This window comes from Gallinula chloropus (genome assembly GCF_964237585.1).
Source record: "Gallinula chloropus genome assembly, chromosome: 1".
Classification (NCBI taxonomy): Eukaryota; Metazoa; Chordata; class Aves; order Gruiformes; family Rallidae; genus Gallinula; species Gallinula chloropus.
The window spans coordinates 87,188,562-87,212,833 of record NC_140085.1 but is presented as its reverse complement, the minus strand read 5'-3'; the positions used below and the strand labels follow the sequence as shown (position 1 = coordinate 87,212,833).

At 38.7% G+C, this 24,272-nt stretch overlaps 1 protein-coding gene across 2 annotated transcripts in view; it reads left to right on the top strand.

The window, feature by feature from the left end:
• Positions 1 to 2,412: 2,412 nt before the first annotated feature.
• The window catches only part of STXBP5L (syntaxin binding protein 5L), a gene marked incomplete at both ends in the record, with an annotated part of 196,325 nt that continues 174,465 nt past the window's right edge, over positions 2,413 to 24,272 (top strand). For both annotated transcript variants that reach the window (XM_084276050.1, XM_084276049.1), the window contains 2 exons: positions 2,413 to 2,601; positions 18,899 to 18,996. In XM_084276050.1, the coding sequence (XP_084132176.1) occupies positions 2,413 to 2,601; positions 18,899 to 18,996 (287 nt within the window). The remainder of the gene's footprint in view (positions 2,602 to 18,898; positions 18,997 to 24,272) is intronic.

Sequence of the window (24,272 nt, the reverse complement as noted above, 5' to 3'; positions counted from 1 at the left end):
CAAGATGAGGTGACCAACGGGCACCCCTTCTGCGCTTCGCACCCTCCAAGAGGCGCGACGCGTTTCACACCGCACAGCACCAGCCTGCTGCTCCTCACACCGCTCCAGCCAGCCCCAAGCTGCCAGCGCCACGCCAGAAGCCGCTTTCAACGGCTACCTCGTTTGTTTCTAACCTGACCAAGCCTCTTAGAGCGCCCTGCGTGCGGTGCAACGCTCCTCGGGACGCGTCGCGCCTCAGAGGCGCCGCGGACGCCATCCCGCGCGACTTCCGCCACCCGGGGGGCGAGCTGCCCAGAGCCACCGCCGCACCCACGGCCGCTCCCGGGCGGGCAGCCGCGGGTGACCGTGTTCCCCTGGGGAAGGCCAAGGGGATTTGCGCCTGTGGTGCCGGGCGGTATCGGCGGGCGGGCTGGACACCCTCCCGCATCGGAAATGGAGGCGCTGCCCTGCTCGGGGCCTCGCTCTACCACCGCCGGGCCCGCCGCCTCCCGTGACGTCTCGGGCTGGATTGGCCTGCAGCTGAGAGGCCAACTTCAGCTCTCCACCGACACACGGGCTGCTCTTCTCACCCCCCCGGCCCCGCTGCCCCTCCGGCCTCCACCGCGGGGAGCTCTTCGCCCTCGGAGCGGCCGCAGCGCTGCGCACGCCGCCGCGACGGAGGCCGCTCCCGCTCCCGCCGCATTGGGGCGTGGCCGGCGAGGGGGCGGCCCCGCCCCCACGCTGCCCGCAGGTTACCCGCCACGGGTCTGACCCCGCCCCTGGGCCCCCCTCCCTTCCCACCCGGTTTAAGCCGGGCGGCGGAGCGCCGTGGAAGGCAGGCTCTGGGAGGCGGCAAACGCGCATTGGATGCTTTTCCCATTGGTGAGAGCGCTTGCCCATCTCTGCAGCGCCCCAATCAGAGGCCGCGAATCCCAGTGGCGGACAGCCCCGCTGTCCCTACTGTAGCGAAGTGTCGGACTGAGGCTCCGCCGACCTGTTGAGAGCAGTCCCCGCCCTCCTCCCCTCTCCGCCAATCACGTCCACCCAACTTGCCCTCCGCGACCTATCGGAAGCTGCCGCCTCTGTCAATCACCAGCCTTTGCCCCGCCCTCCCTCCCAGTGGAACTTGGCGCTCGGTCGCACCCTGGTACGACGGCGGCGGCGGGGCGGAGCAGGGCGGGGCGGGGCGGGGCGGGGCGTGGAGGGGAGGGCGGGCGTGGGAGAGGAGGAGGAGCTGCGGCTGCCGCCGCCGACGGCGAAGGTTTCAGTACCTCGGAGAACGCAGCCGAGCGCACCGGGCGGGTGGGAGCCGCCGCAGCCGGCTGGGACCGCAGCCGCCACCGCCACCCTCCGCTCATCTGCCCCGCTTACCTGTCCCGCTCCTCTCCCGCCCCACCCCGCGCTCCCACCGCGCCAGGCACAGGCGCTCCCGGGGACCGTTAGGAACCGTCGCCTCAGAGCGAGCGGCCGCGTCAGGCTCGTCGCCCCGGTTACCCCCGGCGCTGAGGGAGTCCGGTCCCCCTGGAGCCGTCCCGGGGGTACGGCGTCGGCACAGCCTCGGTGACCGGGACGGGCGGGGAGGTCTGAGGGGGTCCGTCATCTCAGATCGTCAGTCCGGGACGGCCGGACTGGCTGAGGGGGTCGCTCGTTACCGTCGTTCGGTCCTGACGGAGCTGCGGCTGGGGCGGTGCGTGGCGAGCGGTTGACGAGGGAAGTGAGGGGCTCCCACCCCGCCGCGGGGCGGCCGCGCACCCTCCTGGCCGGCAGCCCGGCGGCGAGAGGAGGATCAAGGGCAGCAGCGGCTGCCGGCGCGCTCCGGGGCGGGCAGATAACTAGGGAGCGGGAGTCGCGGCAGCAGCTCTGGGAGGAGGGCAGCGGCGGGGGAGAGGGAATCCGCTCCTCAGAAAGCCTGGCGGCAGCGGTACCCCTGCCCCACAGGGTCTTCTTGAGGGGAAGGGGAAATTGAACGTAGCCGGATTTTTGTAGTTTTGGGAAGATAATCAAGTGTCGGAAGCAAAGCCTAGTCAGGAGAGATAGAGAGATGGAGCCTACTGTTTCGGATGCCGGCTTGATTTTTTCATTTACTTTCCGGTTTTAACCGCTGCTAAATGTGGATTTTGGGAGAGAACCCGATGGCAGTTGTTCCATTGTTCCTTATTTGAACGTAAATCTTAGTTTTGCTGCTTGTGGATTTTTTTTTTCTAAATAATTTTTTTAAAGGACCGTTGCAGGTAGCTTTTCCATCTGACAAAATGAAGCCTTTGTATTTTTCGATCAATTATACCTAATATTGGCATTCTGCTTGGTACGAGGGGCTTAAAGTGCTGCCTCACTCAGAGGATCATTAAAGACTTTTTCTCCTGCTACGTGTAGCTGAATGTGTTACGACACATCCTTTCTCTCCCCAAAAATCTTCCGAAAGAGTTTTCCAAAATGAAGAAATTTAATTTTCGCAAAGTTTTGGACGGTTTAACTGCCTCATCCCCTGGTGGAAGCAGTGGTGGTGGTGGAAGCGGGGCTGGTGGTGGCTCTGTGCACCCAGGAGGGACTGCAGGAGCTGCAGGGACTCCCAGAGATGAGATCCAGGAGACGCTCACTTCAGATTATTTTCAAATTTGTAAGGTAAGGGCTGTAATTTCTTCTACTATGAAAACAATAAACGCTACATTGTGTGCGAGGGCAGTTGTGTGATACCAATAAGCCTTTTACTTGAGAACTGCAGTGGTTGTATAAGGACTTTGGAATGGAAAGAGAGATCCTGATGTTTTTTTCTTCCTGCTGCAGAGTTGGAGTGGTCAGTAAATTCATAAAAATGTTTATTTCAGCATTCAGGACCAAATCCTAGGTTCGTGCTTGAACCCCGACTAGTAATAATCGTGGGCAGGAAAGCAAATAAATTGGTGCTAGTACAGGTAATGTTTACAAGTAATTAGAAATTCGAAATTCTGTACATTTGCTTCCCCTCCTCACTCTTCTCATCCTCTCTTCCTTCCCTTTTTTCTGAAGAAAAAGGTACAGGCTAGGAATAAAAGACAGAGCAGTGATTTCTGAACCTAGCACTTAAATTATTTGTGAGTGATTGGATGTGGATTCAAGGTGTGTTTTTTTAGCAGTAGTACTGACGATAATGATTTTATGATGATAAACTTAGTGAGCTAGCATATATACCAAAAGCTGCTAATTTTGTTTGGCATTGTTTTTCTCCTAGTTTCAGCTAGGATAGAGTTAATTTTCACGAGGAGCTGGGACTGTTTTTTCATGTGTTCCTGAGGTCTCTAAGTGGGATTTTTTTCCTTTTTAGTAGAAAGCATAAAGTATCCCTGTGTGTTTTCTGTTTTCTGCAACAAAGCTTTCAGTGGTGTTCTTAAATGCACAGGTAAAATAAACAAAAACTGATATTTCTGACCAGCCCTGGAATATGAAAGCCCTACTTCTGTAATGAAGACCAAAAATGTAAGGGGAGATAATATTATGATATTTGGCTGTTATCTTCAACTTTGACAGTTATTCTCTTGGCTTTACTAGGAGTTTTGTTTGTGTATTTAGCTTCAAAACCAGAAATTTTAATTAGTCCAATTAGTCCAATATTAAGAGTAAATGAACTTCACCTATTAAGTATACTTTCCTTTTATTACACAGATACCAACTGATTTGAAATTTAGGTTATGGGCAATTCCAGTGCATTCTCATTGGATTTTTTGTGTGCTTTGGGAAGAGTGAAGAAATACAAACAAACAAGAGAAACCTGTTAAGACAATCTGTGTGTAGATCAGGTCCTTGTGAAACAGAGAGCTTTCCTGATCTCAGATAACCATGATTCTCATTCTGTTTGGTTTTCAGCTACTGATGGTGTCAAAACTCTTATAAAGAGTTCAGGGGAAGAAGGATGAGCCCCCATGATTCAGAGACCTTTGGAACAGATTCTACATAAGTCTAATCTCTGGAGGTTTCATAGTTCTTTTCCATCCTGAACCAAAACAGGTTCGGGCCCTTTGAGTGAAATTATTCTGTAGTTTATTAGGGTGTCAGTGATCAGTGCATTATAATCATACCTGCTTCCCAGGGTTTTATTTCACTCCTTTTGCTTCTGCACACAGTATTTTGGCTTTTTATGAAGCTCCAGGTATTTAGTACAGTGATTTCCCATTTTTGTCACTTAAGTAGAAAGATAATGTAAATTATAAGAAGATACATTGAAATGTCATTAGATCTGACATTCTGAGACTTAGAAGTAAGGCTAAAACTCAACATGGGTCTTTGTTTTTAAGTCATTTCATGGGGCCAAAGATCTGTATTTAGTATGACATATTTTTATTTTGCATGGCATATTTGTAAAAATAGATAACAGAAGATAAATCGATATTAATATTCTGCCTAACTTGAAGACAGTTTGTGTTATGTTCTGTTAGGTCTACTTGGAAATGTGTCTGATGGATCTACTTTGAAACTGATCTATTTAGTGTGTAGGAATATGTCATTTTGAGAGGATTTCAGTAGGTGAAATCGGTAGCTCTTAGGTTAAAATGTTGTCAATAAAGTAAGTATTTGTATAGGAAGGCTTTTGGTTGCTTGCAGCAACACTTGCTTATGAATGCATGGTACTGCAGAAGTCTGGAGTACACAGAACACGGACTTCCTTTCTTCAAGACACAAAAGTATGCTAAAAGCAAACTTCTAAAATACTCAGTGACTGTGTGCTCAGAAAATACTGCAGTGTTTATTCAACAGGCTCTGCCTGATCAGCGATATTACAGTTTGGTAACATTACAAGCATGTTTGAGTGAACTAACAAAATCCCACAGGCCCCGGTCCTGTGTTGTATACCAAGCAAGTGTACCAAAGGCAGTAGGACTTGACGCAGGCGCAGCTTTCATCCTGCATGCTTCAGGGTGTAAGATCTGAGCCATAATTTGTACCTTAATCAATTGGAATTAAATTAAAAATACAGAAAGATAGATAAAAAACCTACTGTCTTCCCAAAGCTTTTGTTGTGTAAAGCTTCTGGTATTTCAGTCGTGCATTTTTATGTTAAGTTACATAAGTTATATAGGCTGCATATTTAAGGATCTGTGAGCCTGCTGCACACAAAATTGAGTAAAGCTAATGGCAGCTTTGGTTTGTTATGATCTGCAGGATCAAGACAGATGAGCTCAGAGTCTTACATAGCACCCCAAACTGGTTTTCCTTTCTTTGCTAATTATAAAAATCTTCATTTAGATATGAAACATAAAAGCTGACTCATAGTTAAGAATTAAAGGGCCTTACCCTGCAGTTTTTGTTTAAATAAATCACCTTTCTGAAGTTTGTGGGAGGTCTGCTTGACTAAAAACATAGATCCAATCCTCTACCAGAACACTTTTATTGGTAACACACCTGATGGTATTAGTAACACACCTGAAAGCACGCTCTCCATTTTGTGCCATTTTTAGGATGCTTATTACCATAATGTCTTTTTGAGATAGTTTCCTTCTATTGAGTTCTAATTTATGAGTATTTCATTTTACACTGAGATGTTCACAATGAGTTACTTTTGGCATTTGTATGTAAATCATTAATGTAATCTTCTCTATTGAAAGGCTTAAAAAGGAATATTCTTGAAAGTATTACATATGACATAACTATGACCTTTTGTAAGCATAATAGATTTTAATGTTGGTAGTTCTGTTAAGGAATCAGTGGCACCATTTTTGAAGTATTCATGTAATGTGAAATTTTGTCAGAATAATATTTTGTGACAACAGGAAGCTGAGGTATAGTTTTTTATATCAAAGGCTGGTCATGGGATTTGGGTATCCAAATCGAAGTCATGAAAATATCGATTAGAGTTCACTTGAATGTGTGAGATGGCCGCATCATGCTAAAAAACAGGCATGATCCAATAGAATATGTTAGTAAAGTCTGTGTTAATGGTGGTAGACCTAGTTTCCTTGGTTTTGCTTCTTTGTATTTTCCCTCTGTATATGTGTTGTTTGGGGTTTTTTTGGAAAGATTATTTTAGGCTTGCCTATGTTTGTTCATAGCATATGGAAACTAAAATACAGCACTGGGGACAGATCTCCTATTAATATATGAAATGAAAACACTCACAGCTAGCATGTTCTAAATCATTTGAGTAGAAATTTGAGCAGAAAGGGCATAAAAGGAGAAAACAGTGATTTTATCACTTTTGCAGAAGGTTGATTGTTCGGGGATGACGTGGTTGGGAAAAACTGAACCAGAATGAAGATGTACATTTTTGTGAACACAGAGTGCATATTATTCATGAAAAGAAGTCTCCCATAGAGAACTACATAAGCTTTTCTTGAAGAGCAATCACAGAGTTGGATTTGTAGAGCATGATGTTAATAACTTTCTGCAGAAAATTTTTGAAATCAAGAACTCAGTTAAGAGCATGGAAACAGTTGTAATTTACTAGACGTACAATTAATCTAGTCCAGTATGTTCTTGAGCTGCAGGCAGCAACCAGATACCCGAGAAAAGGTTCAAGAAGTGCTGAATTAATCATTTTCTCCCAGAATTATTCTCTAAGTGCTGCTGTTTATAGAAGCATGAGATTTCTGTTCTCTCCAAAACTGGTCTTTGGTGTTATTACTAGGTAGTCATGCTATCTTATAAACACCCCTTTGAATTTTGCTGTATTATATATATAGTCGTAGTTTCAATATGCACATTACCCAGTCTTTATACAAAACCCATGGAGGCCAGAATAGTTTAAGGGGTTTTGTTGAAACTGGTATGGAATCTGATGGCTGATTACAATTGTGCTCTCATAACCCTACTTATTTTTGACAAAAACAGGCTCTCAAGATGCATCCAACCAGTAGCTAATTTATATACCTTAATTATCTGTATTTTCTGTAAGGGGGTCTTAAAATTTAATTCCCAGAGTTTATAGATGGCAATACTTTATTTTGCCAACCTATGAAGATGAACATTTAGTCCCTATTGACAGCCATCAAGTGGGTACTTTAACTGCAAGTACAACATGACACTACAGTTCAGTGATAATAGAGAGAAAATGAATTTTGGAACAGCGGTTTAAGAACAATTCTGCAGTAGCACATAGTTCTATTTTTGATTATAAATAATAATAATAAAGTCTTTGTTATAAGTGTTAGGTTGAACTGTTCTGTTAATCTATGTCATTTCCATAGTAAGGTCCTGCAGGAGAAAAAAAGTTGTGAAGAGCTAAAATTCAGAGAAAACATATTTTGAAAAGACATTTTAAAAAAGTCTTAACCTTTAATTTTAAGTGGTCAGAGTTCTTAAGTGTTAAATATGATAATGTTGAGAAGGATTTTTCCTATATACCAGTGTTTGGATCTAATGTTAGGTGCAAAACCCTCTTCTGTTTAAAACTACAGATTCATAAATGGCACTTCTGTAATTAGATTATGGTAATTTTATGAAAGGTGTGATGACCATAATGTATTTTTAAAGTATGTTTATATTAGAAATAAGACCCATCAGTGGTAAAGAACATGGCATGTCAAAAGCTTCCTTTTAAAGATATTGGAAGATTTTAAGCTACTTATAGTAGTACAGCTGACTCTTGTTTTCCTTTTGGCAAATCTTTTTGCATCACTATTTTTGACTGTTAATCAAATACTAATCCTAAATGTATTAATACAGACCCTTCATGGCCGACACATGCAATTACTGCTTGAAATCCATTTTAAGACTTTTAAGATTGCAAAACATTAGACTTCAAACTTCCAAATTTCTTAAGTTTGCTTGTGCATACAACCTTTTAATTACATGATCCCATATTTCTTCTACAGGTCTAATTTAGTAAAACAAATTGCATTTGCTCAATGGAAAGCACTTCAATATTTCTTTACGTACTTAGAAATCAGAGCATACATGAATATTAAGTTCCCCATGGACTTTTGCAACAGAAGTGCTCACCACTGTAGTTTTGAAAGCTTTATAAACATTAATGAGTTGACCTTCATAATATTTCTGTGAGATGGAGATATTATTCCTGCTCTATAGATGAGGAACTGAGGCACAGAAAATCCCAAGCACCAGACTTAGTGTCCACTGTTTTGAGTTCCCAGCTTAAGATGCTTCGCGTCTGATGTTTTTTAGCTTAGTTTTTATACCACTGTTCACATTATGTGTCCCATTGTTCTCAGGCTGATGCAAGTATTCCACATGTATACAGAATACTCTTTAGGGTAGTTACGTATACTGCCAATTTATATGTCCAGCTTAGATAGTCAGAATGATTCTGAATTCCCTTTCTGTCTCATGACTACAAATGGAATTCTGGCTCCGTGTCATACCTGTGAAATGTGCCCAAGATGTATGAATGTCATCACCCTCCATTATCTCAAATTGGTCAATCACATAATGGAAACATGATTAGCAACTACAGGTGAAAAACTGTATTCATGGCCCTTGAATGAATGACCATTTATAAAACTAAGTGATAAAAGCACTGATAGAGTTTCCTTTCTGCAAATTTCTATCTGAATTATAACTTGCGCTTTCCTATTTTGTATGAAATAGACGAGTTTGTTAGACAGCAGCTCTTTGTTTACCCTTGGTCTGTCCATAGGACTGACCAGACTGCACTATGCATGGGCGGAGGCAGAAGTTCTGTTGCAGAAAAAGAAGATAATTTAATTAATCCCTACAAGAGGGGAACAAATTAATGTTGCATAGATTATTGCAGCAGAAAAATTAGAATGTACACAGATTTTATGGTTGACCTTGCATTTTTAGCAATATAAGAAACATAGAATATCTTGAGTTGGAAGAGATCCATGAGGATCACTCCTGGCTCAACACAGGAAAACCTAAAAGTTAAATAATTTACTGTAATTTTGTGTGCCATTTCAAGTGGGTTTCTTGAGGGTTTATTTTGGATATTAATCAAAGGTTTAATTGATTTCAGAGAGAATTATCCTCTTCACTGAAAGTATATATAAAGAATAGCTTAATATTTTCTATGTTATGGGCTCACTTTTTCACAGGTACTTGTTCAGAGATCCAAGCATCATTACAATTCAGTCTTCCTTCCCTGAGCTGATGATGAGATCGGGAAATTCCTGGATATCGTAGAAATGGTGAAATTTTAGGAGCACGAAGGAAATTCATCTTGTTGGCCCATATCTCAGGGAGTGTTCTGATCATAGAGCTGCTATGTAAAACAGTGGCTGTACAAACAACTTTTCTTTCCTATTTATAAAAAGACTTAATTTTTTAAACAAATGACTGAGAAATTACTTAGAGTTTCATGATTAAGAACATGAAGTAGTGGGAACTTTTTTTCCAAGTAGAAATACATATATTATATAAAGTATGCAACTGTCTTCAGTGGAGGTGGACTAAATCAAAGACAGACCCTGTTCTCACTTGTTTAGTTTAAATGAATCTCCGTTCATATCTGTCTCTTATTCTGAGACATCTGATACTCCCTGGTGTATGGTATATGCCCAGTATATGAGGTCTGTATGAAAATACTGTGAGAAGTTACTATTAATACATTTGCTTTATAAACAGAGAAAAGATAGCAATAGGGAAGTGAACTAATATACCCAAAACTACATGAATGGATGTATCTATTGGATATTCTAAGAAAAAGTGTTTATAAAAGTAGCTTATAGGGATATATTCATTTCTCACAATATATGTTAGAATCATTATAAGGGAAAGTTAGGGGACTGTATGATTAGAAGTATAAGTAACGTGCATCTGTGGAGAGGAGAGAAAGCAATATTGTTAGGTACAGATGGCTGGTAAATATGCTCAAATGTAATAAGATGTTATCTGTGTGCAGTGCTGTGTCCATTCCTAACAGATTACCAGCAAAGGCTATGAATAGTGAAAAATACTAGAGACAATCTGTCACCTGTAGCTAGGGTCAAAGTCTGATGAGGTACACTTTTTATGGTTCCTTTGAAGTTAAGTTGTATGAAGTCCCTTAATATTTAAGGCTTTGAATTGGTGAATGTATATGCTTAAATGTAGCCTTACTGAATTCAGTGGTATATGTGCAGATACAGGTGTATGTGGTAGCATGTCTTTTTGCAGAGTTTGAATTCAATCAATTAAAAATAATTGCTTATATTTCATTAAAAAATCTTCTACGTAAAAATGCTGTGAGGTCAAACACTCATAAGTCAGGTCCCTTATTCAGCAAGTACTGTTATGTCTATGTGTGGCATGTGTGGCAATCTAGTATTTTCTTTTTCCTTGAAATATCTGCTTGTACTTTGCTCCTGTCCTCCATCATATTTGGTTTCACTAGTACACAACATATGGGAAGGATGGATGCTATTCTCTATGTGTTCTTTTGTGTGTTCCTGTGAGGAAAAAATCTCTGCACTATCCACTTGATACCACCAAAAGTAGTATTAAATAAATTATGAATGCTTATTTCAGCTTCGTTCATCCCGTTCTATTGTATCCTTTAAGGCTTGATATGTGCTTTCAGTTACACCTGTTCTGCATCAGCTGTATTACAGACATATTATGCTGTGGTTGTGGATAAAAGTTAATTGTAGTGGGTCCAAAGAACCCTAATTTGTTTATTGTTTCACCCTACATGTATTTTTAAATGCTCACTGAATGAGGCAAAGACAGGGAAACTAGCATGTGGTTATGTAAACAGAGAACCGATTCTTATGATCTTTGGATATAGTGTCTTCATTTGTGTATGTGAGCTATGCCCTTGGTAGCATTATGGGCAGTGAAGTGGGGGATAGCCATGTGCAAGATCTGATGGATTTCACTGCTGTTAGAGGGCAAAAAGCTGCCACAAAATATCTCCATTTCATTTGGAATGTATCTATATACGTGAGATGAGATGCTGGGTAATATCTCCAGATTAAATTCTCAATTCAACATCAGAAAAAAAAAAAGTCATCAAATTGCATACAATATGTGCACAGAAAAAAGGTAGGACAAAATTCATTATGAATTAGTAATAAGATTCAACAGTCTTTTAAATACTAGTAATGAAATCTGATAATATCATTAGTATACAGGAATGCCAAATTATATTGCAAAATAAAATATTTCCACAGGAATACACTAGTACATATTATCTCTGTAGCAAAAAGGGTTTTAACAGTGTTTCTACAGCTTTAAAAAAATCCAAACCCAACAAACCCAACCTTCAAGAATTTTATTCTAGTAGCAAAATTTTCTTCTATTGTAGTAGCATGGAATTCTCCTGCAAAATTTTTTAAATTCTCCAATATTTCTAATTTTTTAACATTAAAATAGTCTGAAAGCAGCAAACAAAACATCTACTTCAAAACAGTAACCACAATCAACCATAACAGAACAGGACATATTTAGCCTGCAGTAGCTGTCCTGTTGGGAGGACATGCAAAATTAATTAGAGTTATTGCTATGTTGGTATGATGTAGCTTTAATAAAAAACAGATTTTAAAAAAAATGTTATTTCTCATTAAATTTATGAAATTTTTCTATTCGTTGCATCCATAGTCATCGTGAAGACAACAATACTTTCTTGTCAGCGTTATCACATATGTTGAATGATTTTACAATTCTTGTAATTTCTCACAAAACAAATCTCCATCAGACAACTGATATTCTTAATCATATGGTTAAATGATGCAAAAACAACAATAAAATGAATATGTACTACTACTTGAATTACTTTGGCTACAATGATTCCCCATTTGAACAGAAGTCTTGCTTAAAGAAGTAAGTAGGTCAAATTGAAGTTTGAAATCAGTGGTTTAGGGTTTGAGGGGTTTTTTATTATTTTACATTAAAGCCAAGGCCAAATGTAGTTTCATGCTAGTACGTAGCGTTTTTCGGTAGCTTTACGCCCTATTTATTCTGCCCTGTTAAATGGCAAAAGCGAGAAGTTGTTATAGCATTTTAACTGAACAATGGATGCATTCTCCATTTTCCTGCCTTTTTGTTTATGTCTTTTTTTTTTTTTTTTTTTTTTTTTAACTGGCTAGAGCTCTCTTAGAAAGACTAGGAAGGGAAGAGGTGAAATTATTTTACATATAACGTCTTCTCTTAGGATTTCCCCAGAGGTGATAATACTTACCTTGAGATGTTTATCTTCATGTATTACCCTGTAACATATTTTTTTAACTTACTATGCTGTAACTCAGTGCTGTAGTAGATGTGTCAAGATGGTGTAGTCAACTAGTGGTTGCTTGGCCACAGCAACACTGATTTAAATAGATCAAACAATTAAGATTAAAATCCAGCCACTCTGCTTTGAGCAGGTGGGTTTGCACTAGACAGTATGCAGAATTCCCCTCCAACTTCACCTGTGCTGTGCATTGGGAATAATGCAGTTCAGGGATCCATGTAAATTTATTTATTTGCGGATTTTTCTGTCTGAATTATGTTTTTGATACACTACAGTATATTTCAAAGAACAAGCATGAGAGGGATGCTTTGTGAAATTCAGAAGGACTTATTTTCCCCCTGCATTTCACTTTACTTGGTTGTTTCATTATGAATCATACACAAATAGGACCATCCTTATTTGATAGTCTTTAAAATCCAGTTTGCAGAACTGAAAATAACTGGAAAAAGTTCTGTGAAGTTTCTGCAGATATTTTTTACATGAAAAGAGGAGCTCTAATGAGGACTGCAAGTTTTGTTCATTTTATTTATTTTTTAAAACTAATTGTCTGGAAGATGCTTTTGGATGTGCTTTCTTTTTCAGGGCTAAGCAATATAAGGAAATTGAAAAATTAGGTAATGTCTGGTAGAAGTAGCATGTTTCCAAAAAAAGCCATATGGTCTGCTTACAGACTTTTAAAAATTGTAGTTAAAACAATACATATTAAAATATAGACTTGATACTAATTTTTGCAACATTCTGCTTTAGTTTAAGTGCACTGAGCTGCTTCCAAAGAAAAAGAAGGCTTCATATGTTCATTGTACAAAAATGTATAATATACAAGTCAGTGCACCTCAAGGAGGAGTTAAGACAGGGGTAAAATGATGCAGTAAATAAAGTGTTACCATTTTTTATTGTGTTTTGATACTGCCTGTCTTCCTGAAACAGAATGAATATTCATGGCTCTCTTGAAACATGAGGGTGATCATAGTGTCAGAGTTCAAGGAGCATCTGGATGATGCTTCTAGTCATATAGTTTAGTTTTAGGTAGTCCTGCAAGGAGCAGGGAGTTGGACTTGATGAGTCCCTTCCAACTGGAGATATTCTGTGATTCGCTTCAAATACTCTAGTATATATTTCTTATTTTTTCATAGACATTTAATTATCAGCGTATAAGATCTATGAAACTAAATTGCTAGAGTTCAGGTTGTGTGTTTAAAGTCTGGTTTTATGTCCAAGACAGCTGGTTTCACAAAATTCTACCATAGCTTATTGAATGACCTTTTATACCTAAGTTCTTTTGTCTTTTAATTTTTAAATTACAAAACTTAATTTGCCTATTTCTGAAAGTATTATTCTACTATGTCAAAAGTTGTGTATGTAAATATAATGGAACTTTTTTACTAATCTTACTTGATCCCTGCGCATATCTTCTCTTCTTGCTACGGTATTCCTTATTTCAGTAACACTTCTCTTTTCCTGTGTGTACCCATATTTTCCACGGGGTTTTTTTTACTATTTTCCTCCACCAATACTGATCTCCTTTTTCTTCCCCTCTCAGACGTGCTGCTGCTGGTGAAGATAATAAGCTCATAAGAAATACCCTGCTGAGACAAACCAATGGTCCGTATCACCCAGCAGTCAGTCTCTGACAGTGGCAATAGAATATGTCATTTAGGGAGAGTAATAAGTTAGATCACTTTCTGCAGTCCATTCCCTTTCTAATCTCCCATCATCCACCACCACTGGATTGGAGATGTCAGAGAGTGTATCCTTTTAGAATCCATTTATCCGTAATGTCCATGAATTTGTCTAATGGCTTTTTGAACCCGCTGATACTGTCAGCCTTCACAACCTCCTTTGGCAGCAAGTTTCAGAACTTCATTACCTGTTGTGTAAAGAAGTATTTTAGATTTTTTTCTGGTTTAAATTAACCTTCCATTTGCTTTGAGTTGCTCTGTGGTTTTGCCGAGTAACAATTCTGCATTTAGCTTACCCGCTCGCTTGATTATGTAGGTCTCAGTCATACCACCCTACAGTGTTCTCTTCTCCAAACTGAAGTTGCAGCACTTTTGGTCTTTCCTGATAAGGCTTGTGTCCATCACCTTGAGCATCAGTTGCCTTCCCAGTAGCAACTCTGACCTGACCACTTCAGATGTGGAGACTACAACTGTATACAATACTCGGTGGTCTCACAGGAGTTTTATATAGCAGCAAAGTGATTCCCTGTGTCTTATTTATTATACTGTTCCTGATGATTCTGAAAATTACTCGGCTTTTTGTGTTGCTGGTGCGTATTACACCAAAGACTTAAGTAGAATGTCAGCCATGCTCGCAAAAACACTTTCTTGAGCTGTGAAAGCTAGTTCCAAATTCAGCATTGCGTCAGCATAGTTAAGATAAATTCCCTTGCCCTAGATGCCTTATCTTACATCTATCTAGCTCTAGAGTTCCTTGTGTTGATGGCTTTTTCCAAATGACTGTTTCTAGCTTTTAGGTGCAGAGAAACACAGAGTAAAACAACAATCAATGGGTATCTTTATCCAAGAGAAAGAAAAAAAAAAAATGTAGCTTTTAGAATATCCTGTGTACATGCTCAGAAGCACTGGATCCTAATGTAGGGTAAGAGCTAAATGTCAACCATGGTTTGAAAAGTGAAAATTTAACTTAAAAAAAATCCCTCCTGTATCATTTTCTTAGGTTGGAAGCCTTCTGATATCTTGGCCTCTTTTTATCTTTCCTGAGCAGGGAGCAGTCTTACTAATCAGCCGTTCCAGTCACAGAAGCCTATAAAGGAAGGATGTCACGATCCTATAGCATGGCAGCTCATCTTTCTCATTTTCACTACAACTTCCCTGGAAGCTGTAATCATTGACTTTTTTTAGTTTCCTACATAGCTGAATAAGAGGCTAAATAGGTATCAGTCAATACTGCATCCTCTATTCCTTAAACCAATAATGCTTGCTTCAATGAGACTTTTGCATGTGGCATTTTGGTCACAATTTGGAATTAGATTCTATATCCTGAGTCCCAGACTTAGACTACATAGTTAATTTTTAACAAATAGAAATTTTCTCAAAATATTTGCCTCAGTAAATTGATTTTGTTGACAGATGTTACACAAAACAGGGTATCTGTAAAATACAAGCAGAAAAGTTACAAAATGGATGTTTATGCAAATTAGCAGGAACAGCTTTGACTATTAACCCTATTACTTAATTTGTACAGGTAAAAATCAAGTTTACTCACGTGTTTTTTTTTATATCTAGCGAATATAAAAGTCACTTTGAAAAAAATGGTGTCTTTATAGTCTAATATAAATTACCATAGAACAAAATTTAAGAAAAATTTATACTGAAAAAGTTCATTAGATGCCATGTGAATAATTATACTGGAAATTGTGTATTATTACTAGTGTGATTTTCTTTTTATCATGATATCTTAGTAAATGATTGTTGTTATGTTCTGTACAGCATGTTAAGATGTTAATTGGTAGAACACTGGCAAGCCCAAATAATCAATTTCCTATATTAATTTAGGTAAATTGGTTGTGTAAAGATTACTAAATGATATATACATGCAATTTACCAAAGAATATTTGCTTAAAAGTATTTAAAATAGAATTTAAGAAAACAAGGAAGCTGAACAAAGGTTTATGCTGAAATTGTAACTGCGTTTGTTCTGTTTTAAATAAATTATTTCAAATATCACACATGAACCTCATGTCTTGGGGAGCACAGACTGCATTTAGAGCAAAAAAGGAGAGATAAAAGAAAGCTGGATAATGTAGAGAAAAGCAGTCCTGGCTCCATCTGCTGTCTGCTTTTTCTCTCCACCCCCTGCTTTGCTTCTTTTTAATTTCCTTTCATCCTTAGGGCATTCAGGGTAGGTAGGTCCTGTGTTTCTTTGAACACAGACTGTTGGTTTTGGGTACTTTTTTCTGCTTGTCCCTGCTACTGAGATAGATTCCTCCCCCCCCCCCCCCCCCAATTACACTACCTTTTTCTGCATTTTCTGTTCACTATTAGTAGTTTTGGACTATATAGTTCCTACTAGACACAGCTCAGACTAAGTAGAAACATACTCTTTCTTTTTTTTTTAGCCTTGGATCAAGTCAATTTTGTGTCCTTGCCTATTTCTTCACCAGTGTTTGTAAAAGCTGTAAGGAAGCCCAGGCAAAGTTCTAGAATCTTTACTTACTTAGGTATTTATGCTCACACCTGCATTATCAATGCACAATTGAAAAATCTCCTTCAAGTGCTAGCTTTTCAAGTTCATTTTTCTCACTATCCTTGGAAATAGAAGGGTTGTTGGGTCAAGGCTGAGAAGAGTCTGGCTGTCTGAAGTGTTGGAACTTGTCCCTCTTCTTCTGTTGAACAGGCTTGATCTTCAGAACCACTTCTGAGACTGCTCTAATTTGTGCCAAAATCTCAATCATAAAGACATCTCTTTCTGCCTTAATTGTGTATAGTATATCTTTGTTATCCTTCCAGACTGGTTTTCTTTTATTAAGGGTCCTAATAAATATAAATATTTCACTTTAAAATTGTCATTTACTTGGAGGTTCAATAGACTTCAACAGTATTTTTTTAATGTCCCAAATGGCAGAATTTTGCATTCACAAGAACTTCCCAATTGGAATTAGAGTAGATACTCAAATTTGGAAAATGGCTGCAAAAGAGAAATAACACTTTTGAGCTGAGCCTAGAGTTCAATAATTTTAACTGAACTATGATCCTGAAAAGACGTGTATCACTGTACTTCAAAAACACGGTTCTGTCTGAATAACAGGATCCAGTTAAAGTTCTCCAAATGAAAACTCTGAATGTAGGTTGTAAAAATACTGAAAATACAAAGCAGATGCTAAATACATGGGCAAGAATGCAAATATGTCTTTAAAAATATTGGTCTTTATGTTCTTAAATCTAAAAAAGTAGTACTGAAAGCTCCAGTCATAGTTAAACATCAGAAAAATTAACTGTGACTCAAATTGCTAGAAGTTAAGAATTTACTTTAGAGAGGATTTCTAAAAATTATTAATAAAAAAGATAATTAGTCAAATATATGACATTTGTTTCAGAGAGGGAAGAAGATTTCTTCACAAGAGTTCAGAAAGCTCAGATATAATAGAAGATCAGTAATGCAGTTAGGCCAAACATTCAACAGACTAGAAAATACGACTCACAATTCCTGATCTTTTTGCAATATGAAAAGTGAAACCTATTTTATAGTATGTAAGTCTAGTTCCAGCTTAGATGTCAGAATAAAAAAAAACCAACAAACAACCAAACATTGCAGTGATCCTACCACTTGAGAAGATGGATAGGTTGAAAAAAAAAACCAACCAAAAAACCCCAACCCATGATAAAGCAAACCAAACTAGAAATAAGAGTTGGGGAGATCTTTGATAAATGTTTACATTAACATTAAAAATTAGTTACTTTTCTAAAAGTTGCTGAAGGAGCATATCTTTCTAGATCTTCGCAGTCTAGAAACTAATACTTAGACATTCTTTTAAAAGTTGCCCCTTATCAGCAATAATTAAGACATGAGATGAGTAAGATTATTTTTTTTAAGGAAGTGGTTATTTGCTGAAAAGCATACATTTGATTGTTCCCAGCCTACTTGTGAATATCAGTTCAAGTGTTTCCAGCTGTAGTGAAGAGTTGCAGTGATACAGCTGTAGAAATTATCAGCTGCCTTTTACTCAACAGGTTGGCAATTAAGGAATCCCTTTTGTTGAAGTTGTTCTATAAAGACTGCTGAATGCTTCAGCAGACACAGTTAATAAACAAGATAATGTCAAGTAAGAGAAAAATATCTCAAAAAGTTAAAATTTCCTAGAATTTGAAGCACTTCCTCCCCAATACCAATCATATAGCAAAAATAGAGTCAATCCTAGAGCTCAATATTAGATTAAATATTTAAAATTATTATAAATAATAATTATTATAATATTTTAACTCCATTTTAGGTTAGTCATGCACATAAATGAAATTAACTTCACTTTTTATGTTTATTTGTATAGCGTAGTCTAGTTATTTTCAATCTTTTTCTTATATTAGAGTTCTCCATCAGGTTTTTCCTCATAAGGATCAGGCAGGTCGTATTGGTCATAACCTCCAGGTTAAGATAACTTAAAATATTTGTGGCACTTTTCAAACTCAAAGATGCATAGTGCCATGCTCTGTTCATTTTCTCCCCAAGGTATCTCGGCGAAAATTAGAATGAAGAGCACAGTATTATAAATAAAGATTAAGAAAAGATGAGTGGTTCAGTCACTCACTTTGAGAACATCTTCTCTGGCAACTCTGGGTTTTTTAAAAATTGATATTAAGGATTTTAACCTTATAGATTTGATTCCATGTATTTGTTTATTAGATCTCTTCCCCTGGACATGTTCCATTTCTGTTGAGGCTGTTCGTGGCTGTTTTAAAAGCACGTTTGCTTTTTTCTATTCTTCAATTTACAGTTCAGCTGCCTTCCATATTGAGGTTATATTTCAGTATACCATTAAGCAATATGTACCAGTTGTCTATTGACGTATCTGTTACAACAAAATTGTGCAAAACATCATCACTGAGTATCTGGAAATTGGCATGAGTGAAATTCATGGAATCATGGAATGTTTGGGTTGGAAGGGACCTTGAAGATCATCTAGTTCCTACTTCTCTGCAGGTTGCCCAAAGCCTCACTTTATCCCTTATAATACTTTCCTTGAAATGTATTGCAAATACGACAAGATATAACAAAATACAGATCCTCTTGCTATATGCATATCACAAAGTATACATGCTGTTATCTGTGGTTCCCGTTCAATCACTTTGCTCATTTCTTCTGTTTCAGACGGTTCGCCATGGTTTTCCTTACTTACCTACTGCCTTAGCTTTTGACCCAGTTCAGAAAATTCTGGCAATTGGAACAAGAACAGGAGCCATACGAATGTATCCTTTCTCGTTCAGAATTTACATCGTTGCTATGCATTTGTAATACAGTGATGTGGATCATTTTCTACAAGCACTCAGGTAAGGTTACAGTTTCTGCTGTTATGTTCTAATTCATTTTGCTTTCATAGATGGGCTAGAAAAGGATGTGCTGTTGACAAATTACCATTAGGTCCTTAAGATGTCCAAAGAAAAAAGATAATTCTTTTATTTTGGCATATGTTTTTGGCATATGCTATTTATTATAATGCAGATTTATTTTTAGTGTTTTTTAGCATGTAAGGTAGACACTTTCAGTATGTGAAGGTAAACTACAAAGTGGTAATTGAGCAAGATGCAAATGTTGGGCAATAAATGAATACATTGCTGCAATGCAACTAGCCAGCTGTAGACATCTTCACTGTAGACATCTATGTATAAGATAGTGTTTAAACTCTTCTAAGTGAATGGTGGGAAGTAAGTGATTTTAGGGTGGAATTCATCACTTCCTGGTGGAGATGATGAAACACTATGAAAGTGCCTGTTTCTCTTCATTAATTATAAAAGTACATCAGTGCTAGCACTTCATGTGTATTTTTATACAGTAGGAATTTTGTTAGAAGTTGACAGAGAATAAATGTAATGAAAATTTGAAAACTCTGATTTTAAAAAACCCTGCAAATGTTTAACTGAGACATATTTCAAAATGCTTCTCTGCATAATTTTTAGCTTTTCATGGTTCAAATGTATTCAAATTTGGTGAAAATACAGATAAAGTGAGGAAAAAAGAAGAAAGAATATTACTGGAAGGTATAAAGGTTACAGGATAATAATAGTAAGTAATAACATGATATGTTTTGCAACCAGTTGCATTCTGGGTTGAAAGTAGGGCACAATGCTGAATAAAATAACAATCGGATCTTTTCTGGTTCTTTTGCTAGCCTTGTTTTCAAAGTAACTGTGAACCTGATGAACCCAAAGAAATGTTACAAAGTAAAGAATAACCTCCTCCTGGAGAACCAGTCTGTGCCTCCTGTAACATGACTAAAACCTTGTTTCCTCCATTTTTTGTGCTCTTATTCTGAACAGTTACATTTTTATACATTTTAATACATTTTCTATCTGATCCAGAACTTTTCACAAGACTTAACTAAACTTTGAGTTGTGTGACAGGCTTTGATTTGATAGTTCTCTTAATATTTATCCATTTGAAGTAGATTGAATATATTCTGTTCGATTACAAAGGGGAAAATCTCTTTGAATTTGTGCGCCTCTGGGAAAGTGCAAGTATATTAGTCATACTTTCTTCTTTTGGGAGGTATGCAAGTCTATAAAGCTGGAGTTTTGTCTCTGGAAGCTTCATTGGTATGTTCTGTGAGTGGGGTGTAGGGAATTTAATGAGTAGATGTAGGAAAAAGACCTTGCAGAAAACTGACTCCCGAGCTCACCTTTTCCTTCCATTTCAGCAACATGACTTTTGTGAGAGCAGTGCTGTTACTGACTAAGCATCCTAAAAATTTATAAATCACTCCTCAAAGAAAAATGCAGGTGCAGAGCCTGAATTAATACATGTTCATTTAGAATTAAGTTAAACCTGCATGTTCCCTGCCACTGGAATGGAACGTGCAGTGGAAAATCAGCTATATCCCTACCTTTATATGAAACTATATATATAAATCTTCCATTATAATGGATGACAAGAAGAGGGGAGAATGATTTTCAGAGCACCCTTCCCTTTAATATCTTTCCTCCAATTTTGCTAGCAAACACCTACCATGTTCACAGAAAATTTTCTACCACTTCTAGTATCTGAATCAAGCAAGAACATCAAGATTATTGGGGAGTTTCTTTTTTTTTTTAAGGGAAGTCATCTCATAACATAAATGCTTCTCAGAAGCCTGGTTTGCTTAATTGAGCACTGAGTTAGTTAATGGAAGCTGTGCTTTGAAGACAGGGTGCTATAAAAAGGATTACTTATTTATTCATTTTAACTAAGGCTTCTCCACTTGTCTTTCAAAGGTTCATAGAACATATTACATAAAAAGCCTAGATGTGCACTAATAACTTTGCATTTGTACACAAGGCTGAACAGTAATCAGTGAACAGGGCCTGGGATAACAGGCAGAACACTGCTCATATACGCAAATCTCGTTGCAACTGTTTGTAATTGTTGAAATAAAATCAAGGTGTAACAGATTTATAGTACATTTGAAAATACAATTAATAATGAAATTTCTTTAAGGAAACTGAGAAAATACAGATGTTGATGGCTCAGTTTTCCACAATAACCTGCAAAAGTACTATTTAACAGAGCTGTACAGTTTCATTCTGCTATGAATGTGTTAGGTAACAGAGAGACTTTGTTCCATACGTTTTGTTTGGTTGCTTCTAAATTGCAGTGTGGATGGAGTGAAAGGACAGACTATTTAGCTACCATCAGAAAAATGTATCGAATAATTTATTTGTTTATTGGTAACACCAAAAAGGCCTAGTTTGGATCAGACTTTGCTGCGCTGGGCAGCACAGGAGCATAGAAAGACAGAATTTATGATTAATATTCATGAAATGATGTAGAAAAGTTTTCCTGCAACAAGTGTAAGTTACATAATGTTATTCTTGCCTCCCTGTCTCCCTAGAAGTTCACCAAGTATTGGTATTTCTATTGGTTACAAGTTAACAGGTCTCAACGGACAAGCTGCTTGTTTCCAAAGAAAATGAAGCATGTACCTCTGTGTTGGGAATTAATGTTTAACATTGCACCTTCAGGTGATCATTTCAAATGATCCAGCAGCAGTACTGAAATTGACTATGCTAAATTGGCCTGAAATAGAGTATATTATTCATAAGTTGCCATTAGAGTACAGAGATAAATGAAAATTCATTTTGGTATGAGAGTCAATTTGTCTTCTCCTAGATTTCTTTCCAGGCTGCTTTAGATGCAACTGCTATAGCTTCTATAGCAATGGGAATTGCTGTTACTATGCTCTACTGATCCTAGCAGTCTCTGTGGGTTTCTCAAGGAACTTCAAACAACAATGTAGGTTTTACCTACACTGATGACTGCTGGGTACTGGATCCTCATAGGGACAGCTATACTCCAGCCTCAGAATGAGAGTGTGCTGCAAGTCATCGATGAAAGAATGTCTTCTTATTACCAATACAAGCTAACAAAACCTGCAAATAAAGGGTGAAAACCCCACTCTTTAAACAACTGCTATGCCATCTGGTCATTCTTTTCCTTTGTCCTAGACACAGCAAATTTTATTTCCCTTCTGAGGACTCTTTTAGTATTTGAAGCCTGTTCTCAGCTGTAATACCTTTGATCATTTCTGGTATCATTGCTTGATACCACTCTACCTGGACTATCCTTGCTTCAGGCAAACACATTCAGATGAAGAGGGGCTATGAAATTGAATTCCTACAACATTACTACAACTCTAGTCCCAATCTGCAGAACCTTCTGACATTACACAGAATAAAACAAAGTGTGCAGTCTTTGGTTGGTATCAGGGTTGGACTGGATCACCATACAAGGGGGCAAGAAAAAGAGATTTGGTCAGAATTAAGTCTCTTCCTCAGGAAAAAGAGAAGCCTGGGGGTTTGTCACATTCTTGATTTGAATAAATATATTATTGAATCATAGAATTGTTTGCATTGGAAGGGACCTTAAAGATCATGCAGTTCCAACTGCCCTGCACCATGGATAAGGACTGGACGCTAAACACTAGACCAGGTTACTCAAAGAACCACCCACGTTGGCCTTGAAGACTTCCAGGGAGGAGGCATCCACAGCTTCTTTGGGCAACCTGCCGGTGCCTCACCAGTGATTATTCCATTATCATGTCTGAACCAGTGGCATGTTGCTCTCATTTCAGGAGTCGTATTTCTCGATTTCATTTATTCAGCTCACAAATGCTTCTTAAAAATCATTATAGGTACTTTCTGGAGTCACTGAAACATTTTGTGACTGTCCAGATCTGGGGCCCCAATACAAGAAAGACGTATAGCTGTTGCAGAGCATTTAGAGGAGGCCATGAAGATGATTAGAGGGCTGGAGCACCTCCCCTATGAAGAGAGGCTGAGGGAGCTGGGCTTGTTCAGCCTAGAGAAGAGAAGGCTGTGGAGGGACTTCATTGCAGCCTTCCAGTACCTGAAGAGAGCATACAAACAGGAGGGGAATCAGCTCTTTAAAAGGGTAGATAATGGCAGGACAAGGGGAACAGACTAAAGCTAAAGGAGGGAAGGTTTAGATTAGATATTAGGGGGAAGTTCTTTACAGAGAGAGTGGTGAGGTTCTGGAACAGGCTGCCTGGAGAGGTGTGGATGACCTGTACCTGGAGGTGTTCAAGGCCAGGTTGGATGGGGCCCTGGGCAACCTTGTGTAGATCCAGGCCTGGAGGTTGGTGTCCCTGCCTGTGGCAGGGGGGTTGGAGCTCTATGATCCTTGGGGTCCCTTCCAACCCTGACCATTCTGTGATTCTTCTAGCACATCAGAGATGCGCTTAGCCAGTACAGCGACCTACTTCAAACATGTAGAGTATCTGTGTAATTTTTATATTGAACTGCTGATTATTTGGTGGTCTGTTGCAGTAAGAATTTCTGAAAGACTCTTCTATGGCAATTATCATATTTGTTTATTAAGGTATAAGAGAAAGTTTGCCTTAAATCCAGTGCAAAGAAAACAATTTACCATGTCCAAAGTGACCTCCACACCACTGAAAGCTTATCCATCAACAGATAGGATTAAATTAGTAACATATCTTTGGATGTGCGTTGATGTTGTCTATTAATGTCATTAATATATTTTCTTTAGACTGTTGTTGTGGATGCAGGTTATGGGGCATGCAAATCTTCATTTTCACTGTTTGTTGCTCGAGCAAAAAAAATAAGCCATCTATAACAAAGGCAAAGCCTTTCTAATAATAACAGCTTGCTGTATTCCAGTGCTATCAGACGATATAGTAGCCACTCTATTTCTAAGGAAACAAAATTATTCTGACTCAGTAGCACATGAAAGTGGAAGTGTGGCTCTGCCCTCACCTTTTGTTTAGCTGCATAGTTCTGACACTTTCCTTGCTCTGACTCTGGTGCTCACCAGATCTTTCTGTAAGTAATACATTTCACTACCCTGGAAAAAATACTTGTTCTTCTTTTTCTGTGCTACTTTTTTTGCCAGCTAGTGAACTGAATTATCTGGCTCCTGCCTCTGGTGCTAGTCAGAATGATGCATAGGAAGCTGGAAAGAGTGTATTGTTGGGACTGGACAGAGAGGGAGATAGAGGAAAAATAGAAAATTT